We start from the raw sequence: 26558 nt of genomic DNA on the forward strand, positions 1-26558 counted from the left end.
CACTCCCACTCTCAGTCCTAACGTGAACTATGCAGCAGTCAAACAGCCTGTTAATACTCGATCTTATTCTATGGCGAACGAAGGCACTTTTGCTTCAAACTAATCCAGCCGCCCGTCACTGCAACACACTCATCTCGGGGGAATTTTCCGGTCCACATTAATCCGCGAAAAACGAGGGAACGCCGTATCGGGTCAAACAACGAGGCTTTTTTTTTTTTAATATGACAGGAAGAAGCCTGCCATCGTGTGCTTGAACTTTACTGAGAGCAAATATAAAAAGATGAGAGGTCCCGTTTGGAGGCATGCTGGTGACGCTTCTGACATACGACGAAAGCGGGCCGCGAAAGATTCGCTCGCTTCACGGCGCGCCTCTTAATACCTAACTCTTATCTTATCTTGAATTAAGTCTTATGGAGGAAGAGTTTGTTTGCTGGTGTCCTCAGCCAGCGGCTAAAGCGCCGAGCAACAAATAGAAGAAAATCTATTGTACGCGATCCGTTTGGGTCAGCGAACGGGTCGGGACTGCGCTCTTGATCCAAGCGGCTTGTGCGAGACGGCATAAACGTAGGACGAGGAGAAGGCTTAACCCACGGGTGTCAAACTCAAGGCCCGGGGGCCAGAACCGGCCCGCCACATCATTTTATGTGGCCCGACCAATGCCGATTTGATTTCAAGTTTCATCTACAACGTGGCCCACGATGAAAATGAGTTTGACCCCCCTGGCTTAATGGACACGAGGGTATCGGCGGCGGCGCAGTACATTACTTCTGCGCTAAAGGGAATCGAACAAAGACGCGGCATGCAAAAAACTCACCCTGGTTTCACGCGGAATAAAAAAAGCCCTGCGACGCAAAGGCGGAGCGCTGAATGGAGCCCGTGCTTTTTGGATTCGGTTGGGATTCGAGCGAGGGGGCGGGGCAAGGGGGGAGGGGCTTGGGGGTGGGCGGCGCCGTCTAATTGGCTCGCTTGGCGTGGCACTTCATACACAAGATGCGACCATCCAGCGGGTAGCAGCCGTTCTCGTCCGCTTCGATGGAGAGGGGACGAGCGCAGTCCTGTGGGAAAAAAACGGCGTCCAAAGTCAACTTTTGGGCCTTCTCCCACAAATTTCATTCGTTCGGCGATCGAAATCGTATCGTGGTGGTACTTCCTGATTAGTTTTTGTTTTATTTCATTAATTTGATGACTTCGGTATCTTTTATGCACTGTGATCCCTTTTTTTATTATCCAAACATGACAAAAATGCAGAAGAAAAGCAAGACATTTTAGAGCAGTAATTTTAATAACATGGTACGGTACTATTTTTAGTCATGGTACAATAATACTGTCAGAATCTGATATCTGCTATGTGTGCTTACAAGAAATTGGCGATGGATTCTTTTTTTTTTTCTTTTATTCTGAGACGACATGAAAAATGACACTATTCGGTCGAGAAGGCACACTTACTTCGCAGCGGTAACACTTGAGATGGAAGTTCTTGTCGAGAGCAACGACTCTGACGGTCTCCTCGCTGCCTGGCGCCGGAATTATGGGCTCATTGCAGCTGACGCACAGCGGGGAGAAACGTCTGCAATCCCCAAATAGGAAATTTAGTCACATCTCCGCAAGTCCACCATTGTTTTGCAATGACGGGAATTTGCACCTGTGGTAATCCTGGACACAGTAAGGGTTGTTATTGTCGTCGGTGATGAAGGGCGCCCCCTCCAGGATGCACGAGCAGGTGCTGCAGCGGAAACAGTGGGAATGGAAACACTGACCGACCGCCTTGAGCACGCGGTCCGTGATCCTCTCCCCGCATCGGGAGCACACCGCCAGCGAATTCTGGGAGGGAAATAATAGACATCGTTGAGGTGCTATTTTTTCTTTTTTAAATTAAGCATTCACACCTCTATTATTTTGCAGATTTTTAAAAGTATTGTTGTATGCAATTACAGGAATATTGATGTTCATTTCTTTTCGCTCCTGGTGTTTTATATGTTTATATTTTTGTGTTTTATATTATACTGTATGTTACTGTATATTATAATGTATGTTAGCATAATGATGGTTAACTTTAATTACAACAAGAAAATGATAATGACAGTCAAGCATTACCTCCTAAAATACAAATGAGAAAAAAAAAGACTACCGATGTTTTGGTGGATTTCTCTTTTATAATCAAATACTGCGGAAAACATAATGTAAAACAGTCAAATGTTCTGTCATACCTTTAATGTTGTGGGCATTAAAGGACAAAATTAAGAAGTTAATTTGAGTCCAAATATAAACCATATCATAAAAAAAAATTGAGGGGCATACAACATTTTGCAAAGGAGTCATAACAATAGATTTCTTCATGTTCCATTTCATTTGCTCTTAATTGGAAAAAAAAAAAAAACGTGCAGATCTCACGGCATTTAATAGCAAATGGTGATTCCGGCAGAAACCCTGCTAAAATCACACATACCCTCTGAATTCTATTCAAGTACCCTCAGGGGTGTCCATTTGCAAAGAGCAGATAAAAAGAAAAAAAATGAACTATGGTCCCCACTGTCTTCTATTTGGCACTGGTAAGAGGAGAGCTACTATCTCACCATATAGCATTCCTCGCACTCTGGGGCTCCGTTCCTGTCGTAGAACTGCATGCCCTGCAGGGGGCGACGGCACGTAATACAACAGAAGCAGTTGGAATGGAAAAGCTTCTCCATGGCGCGGACAGCCGGCTGAGTGCGGGACAAGGCCTCGCCGCACTTGCCGCAAACATCTAAAATGATGGTGGAGGGTAGGAGACAGAGGTTACTTTTATAAACATTTGCTGCGTCCAGTACGTTTGTTTAAGATGCTAAGAGAGTACCGCTGAGAGGGGCGGGGCCCACAGGCGGGTGAGCGTCCATGTTTTTGATAAAGTCCTTGGTCATTCTCTCAAGTTCCTCCACTTCCCTCATGTTGAGTGGTACGCCGCCTCCCGGGATTGACACCGGACCGGGCGGAGATGGCTGTCCAAGACATAGGCAAATAATAGTTGCTTTTCTCTAAAATCACTAATATTTTGCACTTATACACAATATAGTGCACATTTACAGATGACACTAAACATACCGTGGCTGCAGGGGGAGATTTCATTGGCTGATTGAAGGAGGAAGGTGGAGGAGATGCCGCAGTCTTAGTTTGGGGAGGAGGCACGGCAGCCGGCGGGTTTTGGTTCTGACTGCCGAACTGGGGACTCTTCGTGTGATTGGCGGCCATATTGTTTGGCGGAGCGGCCGGAACCGGGGTGAAAGTGCCGGCGGCCGATGCGGCGGCAGTTTTCTGCGGCCCGCTGGCTGAATAAGGAGACTGGTTCAGGTTCTGGTTGAGTTTTCTGGCCAGTGACGAAGACGAAGTGGTTATTTTGGCGCCAAATGGCGACTTGGCCACCGGTGGCGGTGGCGAGTTGTGATTGGCCTGCCGATTGGTCCGCGCTTTCAGTTCCTCCGCCCAGGGCGCCGGAGGGGGTCGGTCTCCCATCTCGGGAGGGGGGAGGAAAGAGAGGGCTGGCTTGGGGGCCGTTGGTGGGGGGGCGGCCGGTTTTGGTGACGGTGCAGTCGAATACTGGTTTGGTAACTGTGGAGAAAATTTGACAAAAAAAAAAAAAAAAAAGTTAATTATACGGCATGCTACTCTGGCGGGAATCCAAATCCAATTTTTTGAAACCCCTACACATTCATATCGTCAGTCATAAAACACAATTTACATCATACAGTACAGCTGATTGCAAATAAACTAAGATATGCAAAGCAGAATGGAACATCCAGATCATAGAGCGTCGTTCACATCATAAAGCCGACTGAGAAAATACCAAGATGTGGAAGGTTTAAATGCAAATCCTTACAGGGTAATATGGACATCAAAAAGAAGAAAGAGAAAACGCAAGGATGTGAAAAGCTTAAGTGTAAGTTCCACATCAAAAAACTTCATCCATATCATAAAGCCGACTGAGAAAATACCAAGATGTGGAAGGTTTAAATGCAAATCCTTACAGGGTAATATGGACATCGAAAAGAAGAAAGAGAAAACGCAAGGATGTGAAAAGCTTAAGTGTAAGTTCCACATCAAAAAACTTCATCCATATCATAAAGCCGACTGAGAAAATACCAAGATGTGGAAGGTTTAAATGCAAATCATTACAGGGTAATATGGACATCAAAAAGAAGAAAGAGAAAACGCAAGGATGTGAAAAGCTTAAGTGTAAGTTCCACATCAAAAAAACTTCATCCATATCATAAAGTCGACTGAGAAAATACCAAGATGTGGAAGGTTTAAATGCAAATCCTTACAGGGTAATATGGACATCAAAAAGAAGAAAGAGAAAACGCAAGGATGTGAAAAGCTTAAGTGTAAGTTCCAGATCAAAAAAGCTTCATCCATATCATAAAAGTCGACTGAGAAAATACCAAGATGTGGAAGGATTAAATGCAAATCATTACAGGGTAATATGGACATCAAAAAGAAGAATGAGAAAATGCAAGGATGTGAAAAGCTTAAGTGTAAGTTCCAGATCAAAAAAGCTTCATCCATATCATAAAGTCGACTGAGAAAATACCAAGATGTGGAAGGTTTAAATGCAAATCCTTACAGGGTAATATGGACATAAAAAAGAAGATTGAGAAAAGGCAAGGATGTGAAAAGCTTAAGTGTAAGTTCCAAATCAAAAAAGCTTCATCCATATCATAAAGTTGACTAGAAAATGCAAGGGTCTGCAGTTCATAAAGCACCATTCACATCATAAAGATGATCATGCTACATAGGCAAAAAAAAACCCAAAACATTTGTTTTATATTCACCAAATAATTCCATCAATATTTCTTCACAATGTTGATAGCTAGACTTCAGGAAGTTCTTCAATTTTGAAAAAACATTGAAATGAAAAGTCTTTCCAATCTTTTGACTGCTATGATACAGAAAAAGAAACCACAAAATTCACCACAGAGTCCTTTAAAAAAAAAAAAAAAAAAAAAAGAAGCGGAAGGTCATCTAAGGCGCCGCAACGGATCAACAGTTTTGAACGAGGCAATTGAATAAAGCAAACAGGAGACTTGATGTTTGGAGCTTATCAACAAGGCTTTGGGCTTTCTGACATTTATTTTGTAGATTTGGAACAAACATTATTCTGCCCCGGTTCCGCATCTCGCGATTGGACTAAACACACTCCATTTATGGGCCTCTCTCTGGGTCCCTGGCAGCACATTTTGGCTCCATCACACTCTCACGCTCCACTCAATGTGCAACCTTCTCTGCAAGAGTCACCTCTTTTTTTTTTTTTTTTTTTTTTTGAGGGAGGGGGGGCTGATTTTTGCCAAGCCAATGTGCTGCGTGTGCACTTCACTTATCATTGAGCTTTCCACCTGAACTGAGACTCATAAAAGCGGAGCTGGCATGACTCCAAATTATTTCCAGTGACCGACCAAGCCTTTGTTATGTTTCCTTCCTCGGTCGGAATCTTTTTCTAGTCTCGTCGTTCTTATTAACCGGTAAGAATTCAAACTGTGACTGCGCTTTACGACGTCATGTCTTGTTTTTGTACCTTAGGGTTGAAGGGTCCTCGCGTCTCCATTTCTGAAAGCATGTTGGTGAGGGAGTCGATCTGCTTATCCAGACTTGATTGCTTGGGCAGAGTTTTCTGCTAAGGATGAGTGATTGAAGAAAAAAAACCATAATTAATGCACATAATAATGGTAAAACGTTGAGGTTACAAAATAAAGCCATTATATTTTATATATAAGTCCTTTATTATTAATGATGATATTTCATCCTTCTGGTTGAATGTGGACATTCAATTATCTGTCAATCGTCATTGGACACATACAGCATTTAATAATTTGCAGATTTTTTTTTTTTTATAATTAGGCATTGAAAGTGATTTTGGGAATACATTCCGTGAATTCAAAATTCTCACTTTCGAGTCACAATTCTGACTGAAGTCTGAATTCTGAGGAGAACTTATTCTCAGACTTCAAGGTCAATTCTGATTTTACTGAATAAAGTCAGAATTCTGGGACAAAATGCTGTTTTATATATAAAATATACTATACAGTGCATTATTGATCTTTGATTTGACAAGGAGTCCACCCCGGCTTACCTGAGTGAACCCAACGGCGGTGGCGGGTGGAGGTGGCGGGGGAGGAGGCGGAGCGGGGACGCTTGTCACATGGGCGCTTTCGTCAGGGGCGGCGGGTGGGGGGAGGTCGTCGGCGACGGGGGGCGGAGCCGGGAACGCCGGCGGGGGAGCGTCCGAAGCGAGGGGTGCGATCTGGCATTCGGGAGGGGGGGCGGGTAAGTCGTCATCCATCGGGGGAGGAGGGGGAGGGGGCGGGAAATCTGGGGACAATATGGAGGGTTACAATTAAATCATATTGCAACTGCCAAGGATGCAATCATGTGACATCACTGTGCCGACGCCCGAGCAGGAAAAACATGTGGTAGGATTTCAGCGGTTGCGTTTGAAGGCTGAAGTCATTCGGCTACCCCGAAGTTAAGGCGACCTTAAACGTAGCCCTCAAAGAGTGACCTTTTTCTCCATGAGCTGGGATTAGAGCAAAAGATGAAAAACCTCTCAAGGAGAATTTGTTTTCAAATTAAATTCTCAGATAACCTGAGGCAATGTGGTTAATTATACCACCAACTAATTTAATTGCGTAAACTATTAAGTTACCTCTTCTGCTAATCTTTAAGAACCCTAATAGTGGGTCGCGGCAAGTATTGTGCATTTTCCCTTCGGTGAAAATCTCCTGAATGCAGATTGGTTGAAAAGTCTTCTAAATACGCCCTCAAAACTCGAAAACAAAATCTGCGGGTACCGTCGCAGAGCGAGGGCGGGGGCGGGGGCAGATCTCCGACACGTCCGATCACGCCGGTGCCCACGGGCATCGGCGTTGGCGACGGCGCAGAGGGCGGCGTCATGCTCTTGGGTCGCGGGGGGGCCACCGAGGCAAACTTCTTTGGCTGGTTGTAGAAGGACGGCGTGGTGACTTTGAAGTTGAGGGACGACGTCACCATGACCGGCTTGCTGCTGCTTGAGCTCTCCATCCTCACTCAACAAACTGACCTGAAAACCATCAAAAGGATGAACATAATTTGCTGTTATGCATTTTTATGATTTATTTTTGATAAACACAGCGGTAATATGACTGTTTATCACTCCTAGATCAAGCTAATTGGAAAACAATCGAAAACAAGGAGATAGTGTTTATAAGAGGGAATCGCAGCTTAATTTTGTCCAAAGAATGTCTTAGCTTAAGGCTAGCAAACAATACAAAACTCCTAAGGCAAGCTATCCAAATTGTTACCTTTCAAAAAAGCCACAGACTAACTCATCTGTCACTTATACATTTGTTGAGAAGCTCTTCTTCATTTGTGTCTGCAGGGCTCTATTATGCTGCCCCCAGTGGCCAAATCCAACACTGCAAAAGGACTGGCAATGAATTCATAATGCTGCACATGTTGTTACTGACCAAATTAAACTTCTTCTTGGCAGTTGCTGACATCATATCACTCGGACCAAATCGATTCAACCTAGTTTGAACCCCCCCAGCTTTATGGAGGCATTTTTTTCCAGGAAATTTTGAATTTTGAGTTCTCATATCGTTGGCATCAGTGCAAAATCTCATGTCACATTTATGCGAGTTTTACTTTTTTTTTGGTCATACTCCGTAAAAGTATTAGTGTGTTTGTTTTTTCTTTCAAATCATTCGCTAACTTTCAGGATGCAAAGCGAATGATTAAACGCACTTGCCATTTTTTGCGGTGTCCTATGAAGTGATTTTGGACATACAATATAAGGATCCCGCCTGAGACCAGCGAATTATGTCTCATTTGAGTTCTTGTGAAGTCTCACAATGACCTTGCGTGGATTATCTCAGAATTTTGTAAAACATCCATATAAAAGACACCGGCGACAGCCCCAAAATACATTTGTGAAAACAAGAGCTTTGGCAAATGGACATGGGCGTAATGGCAGAAAATGAACGAGTCCATTAGCGCTGGACCGTGTATACAGAACAGATGCGGCTCGCGCCGACTGCAGCAACAGCTTACAAAATTTATCACATGGTTGTTTACGGTGACATCCATCACAATCCCGCTCGGGTCACGGGATGCATAGCTAGCGTTAGCGTGCCAGGTGCGTCAAGAAAAGTGGGTCGACTCAAGTATTTTCCTCACACGTGCTTGAAGTTAAACAAATGTTGAATTTGCCGCTGTGTCTTTACAGAGATTCCGCACAATGTCGGAACATGCTTCCCCGAAGACCACCGGACTCAAACGTGACCTTTTGGTCAAAAGGACCCTTGTTTCACTCGCACGCAAATCAAGTCATTTCCAGAGTCAGGCCTCGCAAACGCCGCTCGGTTTGAGTCGCTGACGATGAGTTGACGCGTTCTTACTTCTTTTATTTGGCTGCAACGTAATGATCGAGACCTGGCGGATACCACAAAGAACTTTGGAAATTCCATTTGCATTTTTTTTTGTCAAGACACACAAGCGATACTTCGAGTTCTGACAAGACAGAAAAACCCCAGAGAGAGCTCGACAAGTATTGCATAATGAGTTTCTCTGACGTGAAAGCCAAAGCACGCCACATTTAAAACTTCTGTTGTATCATCACTATTGAATTTGCCATTGTCAACCTGTTAGCAGAGTGGATAGAAAATTGAGCTGACTCCCATATGACCCGTGCTTGAATCTAACAGATTAATTCTGAAAAAATGCAACATTCCCAGGTACCAGGGGTGTGCATACTTGTGCAAAAACATCAGGGGTTCTCAAATGTGGATATGTGAAGGAACTTAAGAGGTACGTGAGATTTAACTGAGTTTTTGCCGGTATCAGCAAATCGAATTTAATGCATTTTAAGGCTCTCTATTTCACATAAAGAGCAAATTAATTGGAACATGAAGCAAGTTATTGCTAAACTAACAGATGATGGGGTATTATCTTTTAGTTGCTAAATAAGATACACCAAGCGATACCGCCACATATGGATTAGGAAAAAAAAAAATCAGACATGGCTGGAACATCACTGTTTTAAATCCTTTGCTCTTGTTAGGAGGTCCTTGGCTGCAAAAAAAATTATATTTCACATGGGGGACAATATTGAAAATAAAAGTTAAAAACCACTTTCCCCACTTTACTTTCCCTCTCAAATTTTTTGTTGTAATTGAGTTGCACAGTGTGTAGGTCACAATGCTGGAAAAAGCCAATTGATTTTAGCTTAGTGAAAATGTTTGCTACCACAAAAAATACAACTGACATTTGAGTGCGGCGTGTACGCTTTTTATACATTAAAACGGAACGGGTGTACAGATTAACCTTTAGCGGTAAAATACTTTAGGATAACTCGAATAAATCGGTTGCAGCCACGCTTGGAGTGTCTCTTAACAGAAACAGACCTACTGTATAATGTAGCGAGACATAAATGAGTACAAAATGTGCACTTAGGACTCTTTTGTTTCGAGGAGCCCGGCGCCATTACTCTCAACGATTCACGTCAATTAACGGTGCTAAGTCGCTAACGGGTTGCATGTGTTCCTTCGTACCGTGACATCAAGTCCAACCTGGAACCCGAGGCGGCTAGCTAATGGTTCTTGAAACGTGATCCCGGCCGGGGATGTGAGCGGCGGAGAAAACCGTAGCATTACAACACAATGACATCACCTTCTGTGCCGTTTGTCTCCCCCGCAAGCAACGCGCCTCCATCTGTGCTGACTTAAGCCTCGCAATACCCGAACGAGGAACTCTCCGGCTACGGCTAATCTCATCCATACCTTTTTTTTTTTTCGAACTTCCTCATCATGCAGTTCCTGCGGTACTTGCGCTGAAAGACGTCACTTATGGGGCGATGCTATCATTTCCCCGTTTCAGCCGAGCCCCAAATTGTATGCTATTAGTTATTCTTGACTGTAACATACTTTTGACATGAGCGAATTGTACGTGGGAAGTGAGGTCATACTACGACGGCGTTAGCATGCAGGATCGAAAAAGGGCCGAGACTAGCATAGCAACTTGTGCAATTGGAAATAATAGTCAGCAATCTCGAGGTCCTGCCCGGGTTTTAAGGACAGTATACTCCGCACTATAAGGCGCACCGGATTATAAGGCGCATCCTCAATTAATGCCGTATTTTAAAACCTTTTCAACATATAAGGCTCACCGGATTATAAGGCGCACCCTCAATTAATGACATATTTTAAAACTTTTTCACTCACAATATAGTAATACTCAAAGTAATAACAATAATTACTCAAATAATAACTCAATGTCAATATGAGCAACCTTGTTCAACTGTAAACACACAAAAGAAACAGGTAAAGCTTACTTATTTCCCATCTACCAATCCCAATCTCAATATTGATCCATATATAAGGCGCACCTGATTATAAGGCGCACCATCAGCTTTGTAAAAATAGGCTTTTAGGTGCGCCTTATAGTGCGGAAATTATGGTAAATACAACTGCTTGAGAATGACTCTTATCCCAGTTTGTTGTCTATGAGAAAAATTTGACATGGGTTAGTTGCAAATTGTCCCATTGCAGGAAAAACAAGAGTTCGGAGCCTTGGCCCAAGTGATGAGGTAGACAAATTGCCCATGTTTTTATTATTATTTTTGGGGAAGAATCTTATCTTATTCTTCTCTCAGAATTCTGACTTTGTCGAACTTTTCCAGCTTCTAAATTTGCACTGTTAGATTCTGGCTTGTAAATTTGCACTATTAAGTGAGAATTCTGACTTGCTTCTGAAAACAGTCAGACTGTTGATTGATTGACTTCCGAGAACGATCAGAATTCTCGTTTTTAAAGTGAGAGTTCTGAGAACAGAGAATTCTAAATTTAATTCTGACTTCTCAGAATTACTAACATAAAGTGAGGATTCAGACTTGCGTCTGAAAATTCTGAGAATGGTCAAGACTTGCTTGAGAATAAATTCCGAATGAGACTCCTGACTTGACTGCGTATAATGAAAATATATACAGTCAGAATTTTGACGATAAAGAATTGTTTGTTTCCTCTCAAAGTCTCACAATCTGAATTTATTCTCAGAACTATAACGATTAAAAAGTCAGAAGTCTCGATTTCTGAATTCCTTTTAAGTTCTGACTTTAAAGTGACAATTCTGACGAAGAATTCTCACTTCTATCTGATAATTTTGACTTTATTCTCCTAATTCTGACTATCACAAATCTCACTGAAGTTTTCTGTACTTCAAAAGAGAACGCTGCCAACTTTCTATTTCTTGTCTTCACTAGCACTAATCCTCTTTTTATTAACGTAATGATTGCGAAACAACAATTTTTGGTTCATAAACTCCTGTCTTGCGTTAGCAGTTAGCTACAGGTTGTTCTAAAAGTCACAAGACACATCCTTTTTCTATTTTATTTAAAAGTATAGCCTTATCAGATTTTCCAGCAAGTCAGTCTTACAGGCAAGGGGACAACATGCTCACAAAAACCGAGAAAATGCTGATGGCTTCGCGTCTTTCTGAACGCTCGTGAACATTTTCGCCTATTTCGAAGCTGTAATGCATGTAGCCGGCGTGATTCTAAACGTGCCTTTTCGATATAATCTTTCTCTTGTTCTGACATAAATAGCTCAACCCCATTTGCGGGAAAAGTGTGTCTAGGTCACTAACAGCCTTTGGAGAAGCAATCTTACAGGTCACTAGACATCCATTGAGCAGCCGTGCTGAGCTTCGCTTCTGATCACACTGAGATGAATAATTAAAGCAATGTGCAACCAAACAGCCTCGTCCCAATCGGAGCGACGCCGCGTTCCAACTCTCTCGATAGACAAAACAGCAAAGTACGCGGCGTGATGGAAGGCTGTAAATAGCTTGTGTGCCTCGACTTGTCAGGGCCGCAATTAAAAGAGAATTCCCCAGTAAAGCAAGCGTTTCTTCAGCCGCCCGCATCTTCATTTGCCTTACAGATATAGTCGTCATTCACACACAATAATCCTTTCGGACAGAAGCGCCGCAATGAACTCAAAATAAACCGTGACTGGTTTCACGCTTTAGTATGTTAGCATTAGCAACGACGTCTTGGCTTGGGGCTCTATCTTCCATCTGAAAACAATGACGGTTACATGAGGCTGAAAACTGCAGTTCAGAATTATTTTACGACATCTTCCTCAATGTCAAAGTGACTGTAAACAAAGTTAAACCCTTGCAAATCTGTGAACTAGTCAAATGTGTTAGCGCTCTTTTTGTAACGCATTAATCGCGAACAAAACCGGCCTTTAGTTTGAATAATATTTAACTAATAGTGGCCTGATTTTTCTGAAAAACAAAATGTTTAGCTAGCAGTGTTATTTTCGTACTGATAATGTGACTAAGTTAATTTGGACTGCTAATTATGCTGTAAGGCTAATTACATCAAAACATACGTTTTTGTTTTCCAAAAACTTATCATGCAAACGACATGCAGCAAAAACCTCAACATAATTTCTGCAAAACATTACTCCCGGGCAAAATTTTGAGATGTATCTTATCAAAATACTTCATTGACACCAATTACTACTTTTTTATTAGCCAGTCACTTCCTCGTGGCATCTTAGATCCTATCCAAAAAAGTATGAAAATCGCAAATACAGTCTGCATAGCACAGTTTGAGGTGTGGCTCAACATGTGGGTGGAGCCAAACATTTGAATCCAGATTTGGCCATTTTTATGTCTATTCTGGGTGAATCGATAGTCGTAAAGCCTACCTGGGGAACCTAGCTGGAAAATCTGAGTACGTCATTGCAGCATGTGACTACAGGAACCGATCACGAGTGATCGTTCGCACGTCAATTGACGTACGACACTAATTTTCGCGTCGAAAGCCACAGGGACGCAGACATGTCCCGTGACGCAATGCGCCAGCCATATGATGTAATGTTGTCGCACCCACAACAGTGTAAAGAAGCCATGAGAAAATGTGGGCGGTGTAAAACATTTAGTAGGTGGAGTCAAACATTTGGCCCCACCCACACTTACTGCTCTGCAGCCAGTTTACTCAATCGCTGTGAAGATGTTCCACAAAAACGTTATGAAGACAATATCCAGTCAGTGCATTAAAAAAAAAAACTTGACTTCTCCAATCAGAGTGCTTTGACGTCATCTAATGCTTAGAGTGAACAATGTTTGCATGTGTGCTTTGATTTACAACAAAGATTTGTAGTTCATGGTACATTTCCCCTTAACATCGCAATTATCCACGTTTGACTGGCGAATACAACAAGAAAAACACTCGGGCAATCACTGATCACGACTTAGATAATAGCCTAACCTTTAGTGAACATTATGATCAGATAGTGAAGGAATTTAATGCTACAGTTAGCTAACAATGTCGCGTGGCAAAGCAGGAAGACAAGCTAGCTAGATCAGGTGCCAAACCCTATAAACACAAACGGTTCGTTTAAGCGTGAATAATTGAAAAGCTTCGGCATTCTAAACGTGTGCTGCTATTCTCGAAGCGAAAAAAGCGCTTGCTGTCAGTGAAATCAAAGCGGCCGCCACTCACCTGCCAGCGCCGCCGGCTTCCACGCAATCCTGGCCGGGCTGTCACTTGACGGCGCTCACGTTAGCTTATTAGCCGAACGGACCGGAGCACCAGCACGCCCACTAAACAGCCCAGTCCCACCAAGCTAGTCGTGGCGAAAGAGACTCAGGTTCGAGAATCGCTTAAATGTTTGAATTAAACAAAAGCTTGAATGCGGCGTAGCTAACGTGCTAAGCTAACGAGCAACTTTTTGGTTTTTCTTGCTAGGTTGCTGCTTCCGCATCGCCGCCCTTTTACCGTTCATCAGCCGGCAGAATTAAAAAAAAAAATATCTACAGCGTAATTACACAAGCCAAAAAGAGGTTGATAATCAGTTAATTACTGACATAATTCTGCTTTTGTAGGTTGTGTTGCCACATCACAGTAAATTGGCAAAGGATTTGTCCTTATTTGGTAAATTGTGTCAGCGTGTACTTAAAAAAACACACAAAAGAAAAAAAAACAAAGATGACACTACTTTTTATGGCTTAATTACAAAAGCTACTCACCGTGGCAATACTCTTGAAGTGGTTCGTTCCTCCTTTTAACTTCCAACTGCTTTTCTATTTTTGCTTTGATTCCTTCCTCTTGTTCCAGTTGCCAGTAATGGTAACTTCTCCCTTTCTGTCTCTTTCCCTCTTACTCAGGCTTCCTCTTTCCAGCTGCTAGACCCTCCCCCTGTGCTTTTTCAGACTGGATAAGGAATGACAGCATCCTTTCAAACAAGTTCTTTCTCGTTTGACTTTGGCTCAGGACCTGTGGAGTACAATGTAAACAGCACCTCACTCACTCACTCTCTTTCTCTTTCTAGATGTCCATCCAGTCAGACCGATCCTGCCTCCAATTCCCTCCCCCTGCTCTCATTTCTCTCTGGATTCCTGCAGCATTCTTCATTCAATGACATCAACCTCTCTGCACGCCTCTCCTTGTAAGGTCAGGAGTGGGGGAATGAACAGGGCTATGGAGGGAGGGAGAGATAATGGGTACGAAGCGGCGCGATTAGGTGCAGATTCTAACGTGTGCGTTATTGTTTTCCTCACCGGGAGGAATTTAAAGGACCTAGATCATGATATGACGACCAAGTCGTCGTTGCGCTTTATAGCACAATGTGTTTTCTGTAATCTATATTGTAATGTGTATCTATTTGTCTGGATTTGGTACATGCAGCATCCACTTCGAACTGTGGGCCTGGAAGGGAGCTCCTCCCACTTGCGGTCCCTTCTGAAGGTTTCTGATTGTCCCCAAATTGGGGTTTTTCAGTTTCCCTCCACTTCTGGGAGCTTTGACAGGGGATGCTGTTGTGTATCGTACACCGAAAAGATGTCTGTATGACTTCTTTTTTCGAAAGAAGTCTCGACATGACCTCTGTTGAGCCCTTTGAGAATTCGGTGATTCGGGGCTATACAAATAAAATTTGATTGATTGATATTTTTACACTTTCCACAATGAAATTAATGCATATAAAATTACATTTGACACATTGGTGATTTAATTTCTTATTGAATATGAGTTTTACGGCACCACTTTCTAAACATGAAGTGAAAGGTCTTGTTTACTGAAGCCGCACGTCTCACTGCGTGCTTCCGCGCCCCCTTTATGATGTCGTTCAATGCCGCCGGACACAAAACATCCGTCCAGCCATCGTCTTGACCGCTTATCCTCACGAGGCTTGCGGAGTGAATGGAGAACAAAACCGGTGTTTTACTGACATTGTGCACACGTTGCTCCTATCAAATCGGGGCCCACGGGAACACAGTTTTCATCATATTGGTTCCGCCTGCGGGGGACTGACATTGAACGTTCGACTGCGTGCTCCCAAACACAAATTTTCGCCACTTAAGGATTTTCTATAGTAAAGAAAAAAAACTTAAAGACATGTTAAATAAAGATTGGTGCGTATTTACTCTTGCACGGGCGATACGGGGATGTTTTAGGGGAGATACAACTATTTTCTGTTGTCATGAGTTTTACTCAAGGAATGCGCCAATGAAGGAAAATAACATTTTAGGGATGTTTAGCGTGAGAAATCATCACTGTAACATGGTTAAAAGCTCCAAAAAGTTGACTTTTCATAATTGGACCCCTTTAAAGGATCATCAATCAAACAACATCATTTTTGAAAGGATCTTTTTTATGGAAAGAAGCACCCGTCGTTTTAAAGCGTAGGTTTTTTTTAAGCACTAAATTTAACGACATTTCAAGGATTCCTCAGAGGTACTTGTTTCGGCAAGTGCACTTGTTTATAGAGAGTAAAGAAGACATTTTACGACGCTGTTTCCTCCTGACATTGTGATAATGAGTATATGTCAGTGCCCTCGCTGCGACGCGATCCCGGGCGGCAATGAAAACTCCCCGTCTTGCGTATAATAACCATAAAACACGCCATTAGCGACTCACACAGCCATCACCTGTGAGTTTTAGCGTTACGTCACAATAAAATCATTCATCGCTCACTTTTAGGGATGTTCCATACCGCTTTTTTCAGAGCGATACCAGTATGTGCTCAATTCTCGACAAAACGCAGACACCGATACCAAGCGCCGACACCAACTTTTGATACATAACATTTCTGGGGGAAAAAGGGTTCAGAGATACACTTAATGTCAGATCTATTTATGCCAAAATCTTGTTTTAAACGGAGAAAAAAAGTCAAACGACTGAAAAAAAGTCAAATGATTATTGTTGTACTAATATCTTGAGATAAGGCTGGTATCGGCACCAAATACTACTATCACGATTTTGCAAGAAAGTAATTTTCTCTTCTTCTAATTGCTCATTTCTGGTGTGTGCCAGCTAATTTCCGACACTCTTTTACCCCAATTATTTGAAAATATAAATAACTATATAGAAAGACGTATCATTTTGTCTTTGGGATTGAATGAGATAAAAATGGACATGCTGAATCGCTGAATGTTTTGCACAATAGCTTCCAATAGTTATTAGCGGTTTAATTATGGCACTGAAGCAAATTTTGCACAAATGCCGAGCAGCCATTCTTTTGCCGAAGTTTACGTTAAAAATGATAAAACGACAGAGGGTAAAATGAGCGGGTAATGCTGATGGCGGGGAGGTGAAGAGTGAAACGAAGGGAGAAACGGAACGAACCATGGAAAGGGAAGTGCTAGAGCGGCGGTGGCGTGGACAGGCTGACAAATGTTGGGATATGGGATGGGGGGGGGGCAAGGTTTGGCCGCATTCCAGGCTGTCTGCCTCCGATTGTGGCGGCCTCCCGTGTGTCTTTTCCCCCTCGGCCCTCTTACCTCCAGACTGGCCGGACCCCACAGTTGCCGTCATGTCGCCTGATCCAAACTTTTCAGAACGAGTCATCACGAGGATGCTTGCGGCTCGCTGGAAAAAAAAAAAAAGGGGGGGGGAAGAAGATTGTGCTTTGCTTTCATAAAAGTCAAATCGCCTGCAACTGGGAGCGTTTCCGAAAGGGAAACTTGTCGATGGCGTTTTGACACGTTTTTCAGCCTCAGTGGAAGTGGAAACATTTCTTGTGGGACAATAGCGGGGGGATCAAATTCCAACGATGACCACTCCCTTAAATTCATTCGTCATGAGTCTGGCTGAACATTTTGCATGCGGTAGAAAGCAAGGGAGATGTTTCCTGTGCTTTCGCAACTTTTGATTTGTTTCTGTTGCTTTCTTAAGAGTTGGAACAAAGTTGAGTCATTCAACTCATTCTCTGCCAGCCTCGTTCAAATGGATTTTTCACTTCACTTGTTCACCCAAAAAAATGGTAAAAAATGGACCTTTGACGGGTATGGCCGTCATTGGCAGTGAATGAGTTGAACCAAAGGCTGTCTGAATACTTTTATGCATTTTTTAAATCTAATTTTAATCTAATAATTCGTTGAAACATGTTCAACCAGGAAATTCTCGCCGAGTCGAGGTGAAATATACATTAATCTCGATGTCAACAAGGTTTTAATCTCATTGATCACTATATTGTCATATTCTCGATCTTCGGGCGGGCCGTGACATTACAGACAGCACTCGACTCCCAATTTTTGTTAACGAGTGTCACCAAGCCATAATTTATAGACGCAATTCATTCACTGCCAGTGACGGCTATAGACGTCAAAGACCCATTTTTACTGGGCTGGCAGTGAATGAGTTAATTATTTTGTTGGTCACTTTACATGCATCACAATAAAAATTACTTGCAAGAAACTGACAATCATTTCACAGATGAACGTTTAACTCATTCACTGCCGATGACGGCTGTAGACGTCAAAGATACATTTTTACAGGGCTGGCGGCGAATGAGTTAATATTAGCAGTAAAAGATGAAAAATGCTCACACCCCGACTTTTCTGTGATAAAATCGTCTCGCTTTGCTTCGATATCATTCAGAAATCGCCTGATTTAGTCATCAAACTGAAATTCCGGCCTTACTCCAGACAGGATGAGGACCTGCCTACCTGGGAACATGGAAACATTTCTCTGCTGCCAAACTGGCTCAAAATCAAAGGCCCTCCTGCCTTTAACTGCACTACCGGCTTCCACCAGTTGGTGTCAGGACAGATGCACAGTAGTTTGCTGCACGGCAGACACACACACACACACAAAAAAAAGCCTCCAGGGAGTCAGTCTCCCCAGAATCTCTCCGTGACAACAAATACATCTAGATGAGTTGAAAACGAGATCAAAGATGGGCGGAAGTGAGTGCGACGAGGTACTGACAATGGCCGATAACCACCGCGATGTACGAGGATAACGGAGAGCGAAACAGGCCTCGCAGTCGCTAAACAGTGTAGCGGCGGTCCAGACGAGGACATTTGGGGTCAGGAGGGAAGGCTGCGTAATTGCACCGGAGGAGGATAGACAACTGTAAATAATAGAGGAGAGCCGGGAACTCCGCGTACGCATGTTTCGGGCTTGTGGAAGCGCTGGGGCGTGGAAAAATAAATACGCTGAGGGAGAAGATTGCAAAGCACACATCTGTATCTCCGACAATAGCTTTTTTTCACACAGAGACCCTGCAAAATTGCAGCATTAGAGCCGTAATGGAAGATGAGATGTGCCATTCACAGCGTAACCAGGGAAATGGGATATTGTCCTGACCTTATGCTCATTTTTTACATTTTGGATGGTTAAGACTTTTTTTTTTTTAATATTTCCGCAAGTGCAAATTGATATTTCTCCACTTTCAGGGTAGTATCATGTTGTGCCACATCATGCCAGGCGGCACTGAGGATTTGGAAAAAGGCGGCATGATTAAGAGGAAAAAGCACTTCAATTTTCCACCAAATTGCAGACCGAACCAGTAATTGAATGAAATTTTTTTTTATCTGGAGCCATTTTGAGAAATATTCTATTTTTTTGTTTGTTTATAAAGTGATGAAAATTAAAACATGTTTTAAAAAAAAAATCATTGATTAGTCAACAAAATGTATTTCTATCAAAAATCCTTACTCATATAACAATAAGTTCTAAATGCCCCTACTAGTTTCCAAATGGAATTCTGATCAATGGAAAAATATACGAGTTATCTAATTTCAACACTAACCCATGTATTAAATTTCACGGTTTAATGTCATAAACCACACCCTGCTTGAGAAAGAAATAAAAGCTAAAAGAGGGATCGACAAGCCTCTTTTTTTTATAAAAGTTTGACTCAGATTGTGTTCCTTGTCTCCAGTCTCTTTTATTTATAAATCTCTGTTTAATATTGCATTCACGGAATATGAATAAAGCAGCAAAATCCATTTTTTTCTCCCATTTCAGGGGAAGGCCATTTTGACACTTGCTGTCAACTGAAAATCACATCCCAAATGCTCATTGCTCAGGTAAGGACCAATCACCACTCACGACTCAGAAAACATTTTGTGATCGCAAAATTCTGACTCTCAAATCGGACAATATCGTCTCGATATTGCATGGAAAAAGCGAAAACAATAATCACTTTTTTTTGGGAGAAAAAATGAATCCTCTTGATATCTCCTTTCCCTTAAAAAATAAAGCATCCAGCATTCCCCACTAATCCTCCTCTTGCTCCTACTCCAGCTCGTAAGCTTCCTCCTCCACTTGTGTTTCCTCTCTCCACAAGTACAGCCCAATTTAAGGACCCCCCCCCCCCCCCCCCCCCCCCCACCAGCACCGCACTCCTTCAGGCCACACACACGCTCGCGCACACACACTTAAGTAACTTTGTGGCTCCTCCTGGGGCAAATGTGTAACACGTGACTAATTAAGACGTACTGTAACAGTTTGAGTCGTGCCGGCGCGGATGAAAAATACATTTGACATTTAAGAACGCCGTGTCGGGGGGGGGGGGGGGGGGGGGGGGGGGGGGGTGTGTTTTAAAGCAGCTACTTCCTTAAAGAGAACGCCAACCTTTGGGATGACCCAGATAACAGACATTTACATTCATCTGCGGGGCTTATCTTTGGAGTGCCGGAACCTAAGCGTATGAAATCATTTCATCCAATCGGACGGATGGCGACGCGTACGCCAAAGCGAACGCTGACGCCGATGAGTCACGCGCGACCAAATCAAACGGGAGCGTCGGTCGTTCGGATCGGCGGTAGAAGTCACCCGAGTCATTTTTGCGTAAACGTGCGTGAGTAAGGCCGGCGAAGGCGTGCGCAAACATGGCGGCGCGGCGGGAGGCCTCGCTGGCTTTGCGTGAGGGGGCGCGGCGTGCGCGCGTGCGTGCGTGCGTCGCGGGCCAGATTAGTGTCGAGAATGTCTTCCCGGTGCGGCTGACCTTGCGAGGCATTGACGGGCTGCGACGAAGATCGGCACGCTGTCACGGCCGCGTGTGGCTTGCGTGCACTCGGGGACGTGAGTGGGACGCAAACTCAACCCGCTTCTGTTCTTCCTAATAGAAAAAAAAAGAAAAGGGTATTCAAAATAATGGTTTCCATGGGAAACTGGAAGAATTTTATTCCAGGGTCAAACTGGTGTCATAAGAAACGCTTGTTTTTAGTGTACATAGTCAAAGGATTGGCGAGTATCGGTACAGGGTATCAGTATCTAGATGAGACCAGCCGACACTGATATCGAAATTACACATTAGAAATTACAAGTTGGAATAAGAGAAAATTGCCATGAATTTCATGAAATTTTAAGGAAAAATGTGATATGGTTTGTTTACTGGCAGGGTTAATATTTTATGTTTATTATTGTTTTTTTTTTTACCCATTTTTTTAGAATGTTTTTTCATTTATTATGTTTTCTTCATGTATTACATTGTATTTTTCATTTATTTATGATACATGAGCAATCAACAATCTTAAAATGCTTAATGGTTACTGATTTAAATACAACATGGTTATATGTCTATTTTAATAACTTAATTATTTACAGCATAAAATTACATACTGTTTATTTAGTATCAAATTATCAAAAATATATTTTTGCTAAGCATTAAATAAATGATGCACAGGTAAAAATATCGATAACTTATGTATGAGCATCATTTTGGCCTCAGATAATCCACCTCAGTCACATATCATTTTTTTCATTTTTATTTATTTTAATTTTCTTAAAAGGTCAAATAAGTGACAAAATAAGATGACCTGTCAAGTGACATTTGATTGATTGATATAATTTGTAATGAGGAAAATAGGACTCTACATTATTGTATGTTATAAAAGACTGCAGTGCTTAAATAGATTTTTTTTAAAACTACGTTATTATAAATTAACCGCAGCTTCTTCTGGTTTATATCACTTGGCCACCAGGGGGCAGCCAAATACAGTCATGCATTTACGCAAAGATGTACTGTATTTTCCGCCATATAAGACACACCTAAAAGTCATCAAATCTCTCAAAAGCTGACAGTCCGCTTTATAATCCGATGCACTTCATATGGCGCTTAAAACACGTGAGAGACAAAAAATAAATAATCGCCATGTAAATTCTTAAATTTCAAATGACACCAGCAGCTCCCTCTAGCGGATGCATAATGTAACCCCGGCCACTACTGTAGCTTCTATTCTATGCGCCTTATAATACGGTGCGCTTTATATAAGAGAACCGCTTTAAAATAGGCCGTTATTGGAAGGTGCGTTTTATAATCCGGTGCGGAAAATACAGTATATCACACTTAGACGTTAACACAATAATTTACAGTTTGGTATCCTAGAAAGAATATATGCAAGAGTAAACAATATTTGAGAGAAGAAAACAGTTGCTGTACTGTAGGTCCAAATATCAGGGGACTATTGTTTTTGAGCAGTGACTGACCTCTGCTGCAGCCTGGCTTGATCTCCTCCGCTCGAGCGGGGCCACCAACAAAAAGATCTATCGCATCTATATATAACCCGCAGCATGCGGATTGCCTGGATTATGTATGATTTATGTCCAGCAAGCTGCGCACATCCACCGTAAAGCCTTTTATTGTCCGGCCACATCCTCGCTAAAGTATTCCAATTTTAATTATCAGCCAAGAAATTTGCAGGACTTTGTGCTTAAAGTAATGCCGAGGGCATATTCGGCGGGGAATATAATACCCTCTAAAGCTAAACAAAATGATGCTCTCATTTTTATGAGCTGATGTAAAAAATGTACTGTAAATGTACAGCGCACTAAAGGCCAATTTGGCTACAGTTGTTAATCAAAATTCACATCTGCAGCCTGTGTTAAAGTGCAAACGCACAATGAACAAGTTATTTGAGTCATTTCATACACTGCACTTTTCAGGAAATAACTGGCATATTAAGCGCAGCAGCAAAAATTCAGCAAAAAAAAAATTGTCATGGATAATCCACACCAGACTATAAATCGCAGGTCGTAGCATCAGATATTTACTGAGAAAGATGGTATATGGAAGTTTTATTTCATTTTTTGAACTTTTTTAAACCGCCTGCTTCCAGCAACATCCTATCTTCAACACAATGAACATGCCTGCATGTCGAGCTCCATTTATAGAAAATGGATGGATGGCTTAAATAGCAGTTCAAGTTCAAAATCAATACATCCATTTTCTTCAGTGTACCTTTGTATAATTGATTGATTTTTGATTCACGTCTTCAGTTCTATCTATCTATCTATCTATCTATCTATCTATCTATCCATCCATCCATCCATCCATCCATCCAGATCGAGTATTAACAGGCTGCTAGATCTATCTATCTATCTATCTATCTATCTATCTATCTATCTATCTATCTATCTATCTATCTATCTATCTATCTATCTATCTATCTATCTATCTATCTATCTATCTATCTATCTATCTATCTATCTATCTAGATCGAGTATTAACAGGCTGCTAGATCTATCTATCTATCTATCTATCTATTTTTTCATATAATTTTAATTATCAGAAAGGGTCTCAAACAGATCCATATTGGTCAGGATCTTCGAGCAGCTTTTTCTTTGCCGCGTCCGTTCTGGTGGATGTCCCCACGCTCGGTCCCCACATTTGTCTCCCACTTGACTCAAGTCTTGCTTCTTTTCCTCTCCGAGTCCTCTCCCCATCTGCCCGGCTCGCCTTCTTTGCCACACTCGGGATGCGAGTGACCACACGGATTCACGCACGCACCCCTCCTCCGCACGCTTCTCCTTCTCACTGTCCAGACTGCGCTTGTGTCATCCTCCACACACACACACACACACACACACACACACACACACACGCGCATTTGTCATCTCCGGCAGAGGAGGGCAAGACGGGGACAAAATAGAATGGGACGGGGAGGGGGTTGCCAAGCGGCAAGTTGTAGGTGTCATGTTGAGGAAGCGGGAGATGAGTGAGGGGCGGATCGATACTATGGGGATGAAAGGAAAGCCCTCCTTTGTGTGTTTTTTCTCCCGACGGCGCATGGGTGCGCATCGTCAGGGTGCGCGAGGATCCCCCATTTTGGCTCGATAATATTACAGCAGCGCAGCGACGTCCACAACAATGGCAGCCGGCCACTCTCGGCAGCGCGCCATCGATCCCCCCTCGCGGCAACCTAATACGCGCGCAGACAGTCGATCTAATTGTTGTTTTTCTTTACGCGCCATACCCTCCAACGCGGCGGCCGGACAAACAGTTCCCGATTCGAGCTTCGAAACTTAGCCGGCCCGCATCGCCCATGACGCCCCTCGCCTTTATTTAGTCGTCTAGCGCCGTCAGGCATACTGACTTACTAACCGGATCTAAGACGCCGCACCGGAGAGAGAGAGCGAGAGAGAGAGAGAAAGGGGGAGGACGGACGAGTGGCCGGGCAAGCGCAGGAGAGAAAGAGAGAGCGCAGGAGGAGGGGAGGAAAAAAAAAACATAGCGAGGAGGAAGAGCGGAGTCGCAGGAGGAAGAGGGAGAATGCACGGCGTCGGGCCAACTCTTCCATGCTTGTATCCAGGGCCTTTGTGAATACACCATGGGATGCATCGGCTCCAGGAGACTGAGTAAGCGCCGCTTGGCTCATTGCGGGGGGGGAAAAAAAAAAAAAAAGTAGGAGGGGGGGTGCGTTGAGGGGTGTCCTACAGAAGTGATGCTCTGGAGATGGAAGGACAAGGCGTTGTGTTTATGCATGCGCGCCGCGTTGTTTGCGGTGTTTAAGAAAGCTGTGGACGTGCGCTCGCAGTATGCGGGCAAGATGTCACAGACGATATGGGTTCAAATGTGTGTGTGTGCGTGTGTGTGAGCCCCCCCCACCCCCAACCCTCCATCGGCACCTCTCGGCACCCCTCCTCCCATCCCTTGATTTATGATGCTGTTTGGCAGTATGTATATGTGTGCGAGTAGGAGGCAGAGCGGGATGGAGAAGGCAGAGGCGGGGAGCTTATTTATAGGGCGGCATGGCTCCGAGGAAGGAAGACGGGAGGGGGGGAGGGGGGGGGGGGCAAAAGTGATAATGCCATTGTCGGAGGCACTTGCACAGTTTGTTGTTATTTGCGGCAATAAGAGGGATGAGGATGGGATGATCAGATGGCGACGGAAAAGAGGGAGGGGCAAACGGATGGATGAGAACGGAGGCTTCAGGTGCGAGTGCTCCGCCGCGTGGACCAGCGGTTCGCAAATGGGAGTACGGGTACCACTGGGGGTGTGTGAAGACACTTCGGGGGGGTATGTGAGATTTTAACAGGGATTCTGCGGGGATCAGCAAATCTAATTGAATGTTTTTCAATGCCGTGACAGGAACAGTATAGTTAGCTTTTCAAATTAAGAGCATATTAATTGGAACATGAAGCAAGTTATTTCTCAATTGTGTATAGTGACTCTTTTGCAAAATGTTGAATGTATTTCAAGTTTGAATTCAATATCATGCTTTTTAAATGCATGTTATATATAATATCAATAATATAATTGTAGTATACATATATATATTATATATATTATATATATATATATATATATATATATATATATATATATATATATATATATATATATATATATATATATATATATATATATAACTGCAAAGGCAATTTCTTTAAATTAAAAGCAAAACAATTGGAACATGAATCTTCTCGCAATAATCTTTTCAAATTAAGAGCAAAAATAATACATTCTAAATTGTTATCGTGACTCCTTTGCAAAATGTTGAATGCCTTTACTGCAAGTTTTATTTCAATATAATGTTTATTTATATTGTCACTGCAAATTACAATTTCTTTTCAAACTAAGAGCAAATTAATTAGAATATGAATCAATGTCTTGCTAAATTATGTTATAGAGACTCCTTTGCAAAACGTTGCCATTATTTTAAGTTTTAATTTCATATAACTTTCTAATATTATCACTGGAACTGTACGTTTTTCTTTTCAAATTAAGGACAAATTAATCAGAACATGAAGAAACTTGATGAAGTGTTTTATCGTTATAGTTAGTTATAGTTATGTACATAATGACTCCTTTGCAAAATACTGATGATGTTACACGACTGTTCTTCTGGAGTTGCTGAGTATAACACCCCCCCCCCCCCCCCCCCCCCCAAAAAAAAAAAAAAAAAGTTCCACACTTTAGTAACTCACTCAGACAAGAAAGAAAATCCTTTTTAAACAAGAAAAAAAAATCCCCAAATGCTTCATTTTGTTGAGTTTAATACAGACGCACATTGTCATTAGTGATCCAATTTTCCAGCAGATGAGCCAGAAATAAAATTCATGCTGTCACACAATCAGTCTCCTGGAGGTGCTAAATAACAAACTATTTTTCAACCCGGTAACTCCAACCAGCGCAAAGAAAAATGAGACTAAAACAAAGTTCTCCATTTTGCGGTAAGTGTCATGTTCCAATGCATTTGCTCTCAGTTTGAAAATGAAAATCAACTTTTCCCGTCACGCCTTTCGCTGATCCCTGCACAAGCTCTCAAGGAAAAATGTCACGCAGCCCCTCTTTTGTGCAGTCTATCAAACGTCAGGTCCAACCATCTGTTTGTTGAAATATTGCGGCGCGGGAAGACGGGCAGAAAATAAACACACTTCCTTCGCCGTTAAATATTCATGAGCCACTTAGGGCTCTTCAGCTTATTTACGGCAAAGGAGCAATGTCACGAGCCGCGCGCGCGGCCCGGCCCTTTGGCGGGGTCACGCGCGTCCCCGCCAGGTAAAAGGACTTCCGCTGCCGAGGTACAGTAAATTCTTGATGAGGGCTGTTTTAAAAATACCCGGCCGGAGCGCATGGAATCAAGAAAAATCGGAGCGATGCGCCTGAACGCGGCGCCGGCTGGGCTTTACCTGATTTAAGCCTTTGTAGCGTTTATGGAGCCGAGGTACAACACGAGGTCGGTCGGGGGTCAGGCGGGAGTCCAGCTTCCACTTTGGTTAGAAAATAAGGCAACTGCCACCGGCTTGCGGAAATGAACTAGGCGCCCATTTTGAATCTGAATGATCAAAAAAATAAATAAATATGACACGACAGACAATTTTCAGGCCATATTATAAATGACGGTAGCAAGGGATAGCCAATAAATTCGTCATTTTAAAAATCCACGATTTAGAAATTTGCTAATTCATGGTTTTGTAATAACTACTTTATTGTGTCATTTAAGCAAGTTACGCTCATGCTAGGAATAGTTTGTTTTTTTGCACAAGATTTGATAGGTAGACATTAAAACTTATAGGAAATTAGTCGACATTATTG

The 26558-nt window shown here is 42.7% G+C and overlaps 2 protein-coding genes across 18 annotated transcripts in view; one reads left to right on the forward strand and one right to left on the reverse strand.

Moving 5' to 3' along the window:
- The window catches only part of zyx (zyxin), a 15726-nt gene extending 1321 nt beyond the window's left edge, over positions 1-14405 (reverse strand). The window contains exons 1-10 of one of the 3 annotated variants that reach the window (XM_088409660.1): positions 14038-14405; positions 6816-7063; positions 6098-6336; positions 5543-5638; positions 3079-3582; positions 2834-2975; positions 2574-2743; positions 1643-1821; positions 1447-1567; positions 1-1055 (exon numbers count right to left, since the gene is read on the reverse strand). The exon at positions 1-1055 is cut by the window's left edge and continues 1321 nt beyond it. In XM_088409660.1, the coding sequence (XP_088265786.1) occupies positions 954-1055; positions 1447-1567; positions 1643-1821; positions 2574-2743; positions 2834-2975; positions 3079-3582; positions 5543-5638; positions 6098-6336; positions 6816-7044 (1782 nt within the window). In that variant the 5' untranslated portion in view covers positions 7045-7063; positions 14038-14405 and the 3' untranslated portion in view covers positions 1-953. Of the gene's footprint in view, positions 1056-1446; positions 1568-1642; positions 1822-2573; positions 2744-2833; positions 2976-3078; positions 3583-5542; positions 5642-6097; positions 6337-6815; positions 7064-13510; positions 13991-14037 lie in introns of those variants that run through there. The other 2 variants (XM_088409658.1, XM_088409659.1) reach the window with 2 other exon arrangements.
- The window catches only part of fam131bb (family with sequence similarity 131 member Bb), a 42468-nt gene continuing 29309 nt past the window's right edge, over positions 13400-26558 (forward strand). For 4 of the 15 annotated variants that reach the window (XM_088409669.1, XM_088409671.1, XM_088409673.1 and 1 more), the window contains exons 1-3: positions 13400-13658; positions 14340-14461; positions 19262-19323. Coding sequence is in view for 9 of the 15 variants with exons in the window: in XM_088409664.1 (XP_088265790.1) it covers positions 23848-23875 (28 nt within the window). In the remaining 6 variants the exon portion in view is untranslated. Of the gene's footprint in view, positions 13659-13997; positions 14462-19261; positions 19324-23232; positions 23876-24341; positions 24453-26558 lie in introns of those variants that run through there. The other 11 variants (XM_088409662.1, XM_088409675.1, XM_088409663.1 and 8 more) reach the window with 7 other exon arrangements.

The sequence above is a fragment of the Hippichthys cyanospilos genome, chromosome 3 (genome assembly GCF_059441005.1).
Source record: "Hippichthys cyanospilos isolate Australia breed blue-spotted pipefish chromosome 3, RoL_Hcya_1.0, whole genome shotgun sequence".
NCBI lineage: Eukaryota > Metazoa > Chordata > Actinopteri > Syngnathiformes > Syngnathidae > Hippichthys > Hippichthys cyanospilos.